The 11,402-nt window shown below is 36.1% G+C and overlaps 1 protein-coding gene across 1 annotated transcript; it reads right to left on the bottom strand.

The window, feature by feature from the left end:
* Positions 1-2,343: 2,343 nt before the first annotated feature.
* On the bottom strand, positions 2,344-10,405 carry LOTGIDRAFT_173955 (hypothetical protein; the record flags this gene model as incomplete). Its single annotated transcript, XM_009051984.1, has 15 exons — positions 2,344-2,431; positions 2,925-3,380; positions 3,827-3,925; positions 4,070-4,351; positions 4,711-4,860; positions 5,186-5,233; positions 6,275-6,334; positions 6,511-6,564; positions 7,119-7,169; positions 7,411-7,443; positions 8,492-8,551; positions 9,107-9,163; positions 9,741-9,797; positions 10,223-10,297; positions 10,386-10,405. 15 exons carry the CDS (start codon positions 10,403-10,405, stop codon positions 2,344-2,346), a joined length of 1,590 nt encoding a protein of 529 aa, XP_009050232.1.
* Positions 10,406-11,402: the final 997 nt, after the last annotated feature.

Genomic DNA, 11,402 nt, shown 5'->3' with positions numbered 1-11,402 from the left:
AAATAAAATTAAGCGTCACAATTACAGGGGGTCAATGTGGCCACTCACTCAGGACTAGGGGTCAAAGTTGATGGGTACATATTTCAAGAGCATTTAGACCGAAAAAATCTGTCTCTATTCCAGCCTCTGATAGCTATTTCGACAAATGTCAGCTGGTGTAGAGACAGAAAAAATAGGCCCTGTTAGATGGAAAAATTCCACATCTCTGCAGGTCCGGGAATTTTAAACCTACTTAGCTACCTGGAGGTGTGGAAAAACACCATTAAACAGGGCTTTATTCTTCTGACTCTACTCTAGCCAACATCTGTCAAACTATCCATCAGAGGCTGGATTAGAGGCAGATGTTTCGGAATAGTGGCTGAGGTGTCTTGCAAAAGAATTATTTCCCTTCTTTCGCCTCAGGATAGACAATGTTGATTTAACATGGCAGTCTTTGGAAAAGGATTTTGTACAAGGATTTACAACATTCACAATCGAGAATGACAAAACTTGCTTAAGACAACGTTATAAATGATTAATGGATATCTGTCAATGTAGTTAACACTTTATATGAAAGCTTTTTCCAACGCTGGTCTTAGACTGCCATCTTAAATTGACATTGTTTATCCCAAGGTGGAAGAAGGTAATCGTGTTGCTTGACCAATGACAGTGTTAGTGGATCAACTAGATCTAAATCTTACTTTTAGCAGAGAAAAAAGGGTGAGAAATAGAACAATTGTAAATCATAATTACAAAGGATAGGGTAATGAAAAGGATGACAAAATAACACGATGCAGCAAAACTGTCATGACATAATAATCTTCAGATTAACTTTTTTTTACACTTTTGGTGTAATAAGCTCTCCATAATAATATTGAAGAAGGCGATCGCGAGGAGAGTTTTACAGGTGCGCGAACGCCACGTGAGCGATTCTAGGTCGATATAGGGGTAGAATGAGTCGTCTGATTTCTAGCGTAACATTTAGGACACATTTTCTTACTTCATTTGACGCTCTTGATTAATTTCCGAGCGAATTTTATCCAATTCATATTCCTCAACCAAGTCGACCGCCATCTTGACACAATGTAAACGTTGCTATGTATGAATGACGTACGGGAAATCCGTTTGTGAAAACGAGGCGGAAAAGCCCTCGAGGCACGTGACTTGTTTATTTTTATCACTGTGATTTATTGATACATAGAGCGATATAAATGAATTCACAATAAAAGAAAATACATGTATTATTTACTGATAAAACCCATTAATCTATTTACTTTATTGACCAATTAGTAGGATATCAAATTCACATTTTATGGCCTATGGTCGTGCACAAGATTGTTTGGGGTTTGTTCTTTTTAAAATGCATTTTCCGTATCCAGGAACAAAATAAAACATAAATCATCAACTGAAAAATTCCTCAGATGAAGTAAGGCGAGCCTTTTCAATATTCCGAAAAAAGAACATCTTGATTGAAGTGCCCATCAAGAAACGGGCCACGATCATTTTTATGATTAAAAAAAAACCTTATATATTTGATGTAAATTCGCGTAAACATTGATGTATGCTACTTACCCATTCTTCTGAGAACTTTAATGAAAAAGAAGAATAACAAATATGAGTTTGAAGAAAAATGAATGTGGGCACATAGGCTATTAACGTTACTTCACTTATCCGAGATCTGACAACATTCCTATATAAATAAAGTTTTATCTGACTCTGCACGCATGTTTAACCTCTGCTAGAATTCGGAAAGAGAGAATAGGCCTGTGCCTTGCTCTAGATAAAAAGACCATGAGCCAGGTAGGTCACTTTGATAAGAAATTTGGAAGGTCCGAAAGGTCTTAAATTGGCCACTTTTAGTAAACTTTATTAATTCTTATTGGACACTTTAGGTTGTATTAATTCACCAATTCATTATGCCAAAAAAAATCTTATGGACAAAATGATTTTTTTTTAAATATTTTTAAAGTAATTCATTTCATTAAAATTTTTATTATCTATATTTGAATGTAATAGCTCGTAAGGGTGCTCCGATTAGTAAACAAACTTCTATTCCATAGACGAATAAAGGTGCAAGAGACCGGTGTGGGATTATCGATACAGTAGAAAAAACGAATCGTATCTGCACCGTGTCCGGACCCGTACCTCCGTGTGTTCACTTCTTCTGTTTTCGTTTGTAGCGATAATCCCGCACGGCCGCACCGGATACCGTACCTCGTCTATTCGCGGCTTAATGTGCAATAATATGCATCTAATCAAATTGAGTATTGTCAAGCCCAGTATGACATGTCTATGAATTTCTTAAATGGTTATCCCATTGACAACTCCTTGGTTATTCCGCTTTAAAGACCTGTTGTTTAATGATTACCTATCTTGTGATGTAGTATATCCATAACCAGAGTAGCCATATTGGTTATTTCCATCTTCACTTTCTTTACCGTCATTATCACTCCTACAAAACATTGATAAAGTTTAAGTCAAGGAATCTGCCGCGGCTGCACAGAGATTTTCGGCTGTCAATTAAAAACAATTGAGTATCCGGCGCAGTGAACTCGAATAAGGCGCTAAATTTGGTAAATATGAAAACCTGGCAAGTAAAGAAAAATAAGCAACTGTAAAATTCGCGGATAGATCAGATTCTGATATCTGAGATTACCCGAATCTCACCTAGTTATGAGATTTTTGCTCGAAAAAATGGTTTTGGGGCTGCGAGGGGGCCCTCTGATTCTAAGCACACAATTTGACAGTCAGCTGCTGTTAACACTATTACTGATTGGCTTAGCTAAAAGAAATTCCCGTTTCTGATTGGTCCCAAAAATGGCGCCCTACTGATTTTCTTATTAAAATTATTTGAAGCATGACATTTTATTTTGGGACCTGAGATGGAAATTTGGTTTTGGATCGGCAAACATATTTTGCTTCATGGTGACTGTAGGACTACCTACCCTTTTTGTTCGATGTTATTGTTTTGTTTGTTAATATAAAGGCTATCACGGGCAACAAGATGTGGTCTCTCCAGACTGTCCTCTCTTATATCGTCATCACGGTTTTTTGCTTGTTGCTGAGAATTGTCTACTTCCGGTTTTTTATGATCGTCTGGTAAATACAAACTGTCCACACTGTACCGACCATCATGGCTTCTAGGACGAGATGGTGGTCGTGGAGGGAAAGATCCCGTAACTGGACACTGATTTTTATTTTCTGTTGTGGCTTCTTTGCTTTGGCGACTCGGAACGTTCCTATCAAGACTTTGGGGTCCTTTTTGGAACTCTCTTTTTTGTTTTCCATCCGTTGATGCATTAATTTCCTGTGAATATTTGGATACCTTAAATCTTCTCACTGGGACTCTGCTTCTACCCCTGAAGCTGTTGGACTGTTTCAATTTTCGTTGTTCAGTAGATCTTAAAATAAAGGTATTTTGTAACTAAAAAAGGGATTTTAGAGCGAAGTTTTCAGATCTTATTTTTATGATCCACTTCATGAATGTATGACAATTTGTCACAGAAGACCAGTGACTCAACTACTACAGGAAACTTGTTGAACCAATTCCATGCCACCACCCCCAAAAATGGCACAGACTGAAAATCTTTAAATTTCCATTCCATTACCAACAAACACGAAATTGACTTTCAGAGAGGTCTCAGAATGCAGCAGAGCATAATGTTCAAAAAGAAAATTCCAGGGGGAGGGCCTCAACCCAGTTAAGTTACCCCCCCCCCCCCCCACCCCCTCCCTCATGATTAACTGTAGAAAACATGGTCACACCCCCAATTCCTTTTGGATTATGGGAAGACCGACCAACAAGCGAGCACAAAGAACTAGGATCAATGTTTTTAGGTTCGCTTACGACTTTTCAGTAGATGGTAATGCTTCATCTTTCGATGGAAATCGTTGACTTCTTCTGACGCTTGTACTTTTCTTTACACTGGTGGACGCTTTTTGCTCCCTGAAATAACGAAATCGTCATGGAAACAGTCAAAACAAAAACAAACAAATCGTCTCGTTTAAATACACCTCGAAATATTTGCTTTCTAGATTCGTGACTGTTTCACGTGCAACTTTTCTCCCTTATAATTGAAGAGTTCCTTACCTTTCATTTTTCTTTTGAAAAATATTTTCGTTATCTGGGAATCGTTCACTCCTTCGTCTGTCGTTAAGGTTTCTCTCTGGGCTTCCCTCACTCCTTTGAGCTCTGGCACTCATCTGAGGACTTCCATCACTTCTTTTTGCAGTAGCACTCTGTTGAGGACTCCTCCGTCCATTAATTGCGCTCGCATTTTGTTGTGGACGTCCTTGATTATTCGTTGCAGAGGTGTCCCGTTGAGGACTTCCCTCTCTTTCTGTCGTTTGCTGTTCTTCTCTTGCCTTTTCACTGAATATGAAAATCAGAACATAAAAGTATATAATCGGCGAGAATTAATAATAATATTCACCAAAGTGAAAATTTTCACCCATCACAAAATATAACCATAACTTCTAACACACGAGTTTTAAGCCTTCGGAAGTCGAAAAGAGACATTTTTGGTTCGGCAATATGCTAGTATGCCCTGGGTTTACATGGACTTTACCACAGTGGTGTTTCTAAAAAGTGTGGGGGGGGGGGAGCCTCTTTTCTGGGAAGGAGGGAAGGGGGGAAGGTGGGTTATGGACACCTGGCCCCACCGTAGAAATGCCACTGCTCTACCATCAATGGAAAACATCTTTCATACACATCAATTTCTCTCAACTCACTTGTCAACGTGGTTCGCTAATAAATTCGTATTATCAGGAAATCTTTCACTTCTTCTTCGTTCCTTCACATTTCCTTCAGGACTTCCTGCTCTGAGCAAGGGACTTCCTCTACTTTTTAACGCTTGAAGTCTTCTTTCCAAAACATCTTCACTAAAAACCAAACGATATTATTTAAAGATGGATTTCGTCATTTTTAAAACTATTTGATTAATTGGTGTTTCTAATGAATTATCATGTATTTTTAATCATATCAGTATGTTCTAATTGCATATGATTAAGAATGTTAGCCAATCATAAATGTCCATGTATGTTATACTGTCTAATAACTGTGTAATAATAAGTTTTATCCTTTAAGCCTACCACTTAAGACTTAACTTTCACTACCATACCCTTAAAAAAGCACAATGTACCAGATCTCACGACAAATTCAACAAAATTAAAACGTAATTAACAGCCAATGAAAGTCGATACTCACGTTTGATCTCGATTTTCTTCCACTTCGTTTGAATTTCTGCCATTGCTTCTACAATTAATTATTGACATCAACATAACATAGAGAATTATGTTCCAGAATTATGTTCCAGAATGTTTAAAGGGAAATCTGGGAAAATCTTTTGACCAATCATACTTAAGTCTCAGAAACGTGAATTTTTTACCTAAGAAAATCAGTAATAGTGTTCACAGCTCACCATCGAAATTTGAGTCTCAAATCCATGTATGTCCAGAATTATCCAAGTTTGAATGTTCGAATGTTAAGATGACGACTCGTCATTTTAAGATACTGTGTGATATATAGGAAAGACATACATAGAAATAGTGAGTAAAATTCCTAGTTTGAAGTTTTTTAAAGGAATTATGCGATTTTCTTACATTTCTAGAAGGCTATTTACATATATTCAACACTAAAATCACTCCAGGAAAAAAATGGCACAACTGTCCTTTTTAGTTTAAGTTACAAAATACAATTCCATTATACAAATACAATTGTTTGTGTAAAAGCAAACAATATACAGATAGAAGTTTACGAAATATAAATGTAAAGTCCCACAAGCTTATACTCACATTTCACCATTGTCTTCTTCTTTTCCCGAACTATCACCAGGCGTAGTTATCTTCAATCTATAATGGAATCTCACGTTTATCACTTTTTTTCACATTCAAATTGGTTAAGAAGTGATATAAACTGAAATTATCTTGACTGCAAAAGCCACCTTTCTTGTATTACGGAGGTTTGTAAACGCGGCGATTTGGTTGGATTGTACAATAGCTAACACAGCTAATCCTCGTCAGAAAGTCTGTATACAATAAGTAATGATATTTACAGTCTATCTGTCGGAGGCTATAATTGGCTGTATTCGCTTGCGTGCAATTCAATCAAATCGCTGCATTCCGTATAACAAAAAGGTGGCTATTGCTATCAAGGTATAAAACGAAGATGTCTGAACCCAAGAAGATATCAGCATCCGCTGGAAGCGAACGTTAACTTGTCATCTACCTACCTACCCAAGAAGAGGTTATTGTGAATTGTTTAAAGTTCTATAATACCAGTATTCATTATACTTACATATCAACTTGATGGTTTCCCGAATTCTCACAATTATTCTCATCATATTCATTGATGATTCTGAAAAAAATACACCGAATTTGAAATTCAAATTGAAATTGAAATGAAAATTAAATTTTGAAATAAAATCAAATTAACTTGAAATTTTATCAAATTAAATTTGATAATCATTATATACATTATGTTTTAATTTCAATATTTAAATTAATGTTGATTTGGAAACCAAAAGTACTGACCTATCACCGTTCAAATCTCCATTTACCTCAGTATCTCCGTTTTGGATTCCATGTCTACAAAGAAAGTTATGAATTATGTTACAATGTTAGTGGAGCAACTGGTAAAAGGATTTTGATGCTCATGTGCTGCATCTTTAAAGGAATACTAAGTCTTAGAATAAACATAAAATTTAAGAATTTTTAACTTGGTCAATAAGAGTATATATTCATCAGTAGATATACCTGGTATCATAAATAACATAACAGGATCCTTATATAAGGTGATGAATTTTAAAAAAACTCCATAAAAATGCAACTATTGAAAAACGCTTAATATTAAGATTAAGCGTTTTTCAATAATTACTTAGTTTTATGAATTTTCCAATTTTCAAGATTTTACAGGGATTCTGTTGTAACTTTATGACACTAGGTAACTTCACTAATGAATATATATACTCATATTGACCATTCTTGAGAACTTAAATTTTATGTTCATTCACACTTTAATAACGCTGGCCCTATCACGTATCACAAAACCGATTATAACACTGGGCAGAGCTAGAGTTGTCGGTTATTGATCACTCTTTGATTGCATATATTGGTGAAATATTGTAACCTTAGTTTCCTACCTTTGTCTATTATCTAAACTATCTTCTAAATCTATCAGCTCATCAGTTGGTCTGAAAACATTCAATTACACAGAATGTTAATTTGTTGAAGATTCTTACACAACGACCAGTGGCGTTTCTGGGAAACATTAGCTTAGGAGGCAAGCAGAAGCCACAAAACACTCCCTGCCCCCACCCCTCCCCCCTTGAGCCCCTGTTTCTAATCCTAGAATACAATGGTCCCATTGGGTGTTACAGTGAACTATGCCAGTGATTCAGGCTGTTAAAAATATAGTTAAGACAAAAAAATTACCTTTCTATTCCGTTTTCATAGCCCCGCTCAGACCTGAATAAAATTTCATACTATTTGATAATATTATGTAGGATCATAAGGATAGAAAAGAAAGGTGTAATAAATTCACAAGGTAAATTGGTCATACGGTAAATTGGTCACAAAGTAATTTGATCCCAACGTAAATTGGTCACAAAGTAATTTGATCACAACGTAAATTGGTCACAAAGTAATTTTATCACATGGTTAATTGGTCACAATAATTTGATCTCAGGGTAAATTGGTCACAATTATTTGATCACAAGATATGATAGTAGCGTGATGACCAACTTGACCTGTGACCATATTACTGTGGCCAATTTACCTGGTGACCATTTTACTGTGACCAAATTTCAGGCGAAGCAAATAACCCTCCCCACCCCCTCCCAATCGTTATTACGGGTACATCACGCCCATCCTCAGGAGGTCAAAAACTTCCCTATATTTCACCCTTCTTTCAGGATATAAAGTCAGGTTCCCCTGGGATTTGGAACATATTGACAAACAATTAATTCTATTACTCGATAACAGTACATGCAATAATTCAATTCAAAATTCTATTTCAACTTCATTTCTAAAGTGCATACAAAATGATCTTCTTAATGTGTACTTCACTTTGCGAGGCAAGGAAACAAACGTCCGCGACAGCAATTGAATTTTTTTTTTGACTTGATGCCTCAACAATATTTTAAAATCAGATTAAAACATAATTTCATCCAATTCCGACCGCCCTAGAGAGATCAGATGATATGGGTGCCGACATTATACGCCCACACAATGAGAAATGGGCATAAGAAAGAAAGAAGAATAGTTTACAAGGATAAGTGATTTTGACTTGGTCCTTGGCCAAACTTCTTGACATTGCTCTTTCCTTGATTATCGGCAGCAATTTACAGCTGGGTCGACTAGAAAATTAGGAAATCCGACTTATTCAAAGGTACCAGGCTTTCACATGCCGACCGAGATTTGAACCCACGACCACCATTGGCCAGTTTCCAACACTTTACCGACATAGAACCCCTCAAAGGTATCAATAGTTGCAATATATGCAATTAATACTTACAAGTGTGATGAACATCTTTCTAAATCTTCTTCATCATCCAATACTCTACTGCTTTTAACACTGTAAAGAAAAACGGTACATTGTTATACAGTTGTTTCAACTGCGGTAAAAAGGGAAATGGTCTTATTATATACCGTACCAGCTGATAACACTAAATTTCGGCTGTACGTGTCACTATTTAAAATAAATATCTGGCGTCATACCGGGGAAGATTAGACAAAATAAATATCACTTCCAGTTATTTTTAGCAAGAACTGTCTACAGTTCAAAATTTAAAAGTACGTTTGCAAACTACCAGAGATAAAAAGAAGGGGGTGGGGGGGGGGGGCCGCCACCGCTTCTGAGGCCCTCTCGAAAACTTTATCAAGATAAGATTCCGATTTTAAGAATACGGTAATCTGATTGGATGATAAAACTTAATTCAAAATCAAGTTTAGTGACTGACCAATCAGCTGACTGGAACACAAAACATTATTGAGTTTTCGAGAATAACGCTGTCCGATACAAACAACGATTGCCATTTCTGATTTCAGAACAAAAACACTGTTGTCCCAAGCACCAAGTATTAGTTAGCTAGATGGACATGACGATTTTAGTATGGAATGGTAAACTGACCTGTACATGGATAAAGTCGTATAATTTCTGGTTCCTGATTTTGCAGAGAATCTGGACCTATATAGTGATAAAATACATTGAATGAAAATATCAACAACAAATTTAAGCTTTTTGGACTCTTCAAAAGGAATAAAATCACATATATAATCTTATACAGAGCTTAATAATCTCTTATACAAAGCTTAATAATCTCTTATACAGAGCTTAATAATCTCTTATACAGAGCGTGATAATCTCTTATACAGAGCTTAATAATCTCTTATACAGAGCTTATACTTTGTTAAGGGGAGGGGGGGGGGGGACTCCCGAATATACAGCGCAACGGGTGGAATATTTTAAGGGATACAGTCCTTTAATTATACAAGATCTGATTAGAATCATGCATGTCTCTTTTAAGAATTGGAATCTGAGTTCGTGCTCGCACTAATATAATCATAAACGCTTTGCTATAATAAAAGTGATATTGTTTAGATTCAATATCTTTTAAAATCAGATCATCCCATCGATATTTTCTCCAATATCGTAGTTCGATATAATGTAATTGTTGACGAATTATGCGTCGTTTATACTGTATGACAAGCGATATGAATAGCATTATGCGATAGAACTCATCTGAATAGGAATATAACTTTACCTGATATACTCTGGTCCATCATATCTGTCTTCATCTTCTTCAAAACTATACCCTTTACTGTTGAAAAAATATGTAACAAAATCAAAATTTGAAGATGCGTTTATCAGAGGCTATGATCCATCATCTAGATGGAGGACAACCAAATCGTCTAGAAAGCGAGGAAGCGGGGTGGGGGGGCTTTGGCTCACTGTATCCTATGAAAACAGGACTTTCAAAATCAGACACAATGTAATCGTGTATAGGTTATTTAAATTTCTGAATATTGCTGTGGTCTGAAGCTTATGGTTTCTCATAAGTAAACTTTCTACCAATCAAAATCAATGACGAGATTATGGGATTGATCATTATCATCGTACCTTGCTAAAGGTAAATGGAGCCCAACCAAACTTTCTTATCCCACCAATATAAATTTGTTTCCTGACAATACCGGGGATCAACTACAACACCACCTAGTGAAAATAGTACCGTTGTCTTCTACTTACCCTCTAGATTGTGATGTTCGTGGATTATCCTCAGGGTCAAATGGACCAAACCTTGCTCTATAAAAGAAATTGGCACTGGAAATAATAAATTTAAGAGACTCAAACTGGTAGAATAATCGTCTAACTAGTCAGTCATTTTGCCACCTGGTATATTGCAATATACCTGAATAAGATTCGGGCCATCTTCCCGAGATGATCCAAATTTGTCGCGATTGCATTAACAGCATCAAGTTGCTTGTTAAAAATGAAATTCTCGACTTCAACAAATGTGAATGTTATATGATTATCAAATGGTATCAGAGATTTTGCTATTTTATTAGATAAAAATTTCAACTAATTTCTGGATAATTGTCCTTGGAGCCTCATTTTACTATATCTCAAACTTCACATATTGCTATTGCGCAAAGAGGTTTTCTTTTTTATGTATATCGGTGACACTGCTTCAATTAGCAACATTCCAATTTTCAATCAGATGTCTGTTCTGTAATTTCACTCAAACAAAGCGTCTGAAGACGTCTGCTGTTCCTGCAATTCCACTCAAACAAAGCGTCTGAAGACGTCACTAATCGCGAAGGACCTTATTTGATAAAGCATAGGCCTATCATTTTTGGATTAGCGACGTCATCAAAAACTTATTTTTGTGGAATTGCAGGAACAACAGGCGCCTGCGCAGAAAATTGGAATGTTGCAATCAATGTTCTCGATATACATAATACATAATTTTTTTTACAAAACATCTTGACCTCTCTTTAACTTTAGTCTGTCGATTAAAAAAAAATTAGATCAAATAAAATTCACGGATAAATTTCCCTTGAGGTTTAAAACACAACAAAGATAAAGAGGATGTTTTAGCAGTATGTAAACAAATAAAATAGATTTGAAGAGAATAATCGAAGTTTATGTCACATCAGACCTATAGATCAATACTCTAGTCTCATTCACCAGGTCATTCACACAAAAAGCATTAAGCTTAAAGAGGTTTTCTAAATTGTTTAGGTGTATCGGGACACTGTTGCACATCTATGTGGTTCTTACAATTCCACTCAAAACTAACGCGTTTTATGACGTCACTAGAGGGGGGCTATCGGAAGCTACTATTGTTATCTATGCAATTCCCCTCTAGTGACCTCATAAAACGCGTTAGTTTTGGTGGAATAGCAAGATTTTATGGTCAGGAAAG

Source organism: Lottia gigantea (genome assembly GCF_000327385.1).
Source record: "Lottia gigantea unplaced genomic scaffold LOTGIsca_177, whole genome shotgun sequence".
Lineage (NCBI taxonomy): Eukaryota > Metazoa > Mollusca > Gastropoda > Lottiidae > Lottia > Lottia gigantea.
This window is presented reverse-complemented; position numbering and strand designations above follow the sequence as displayed.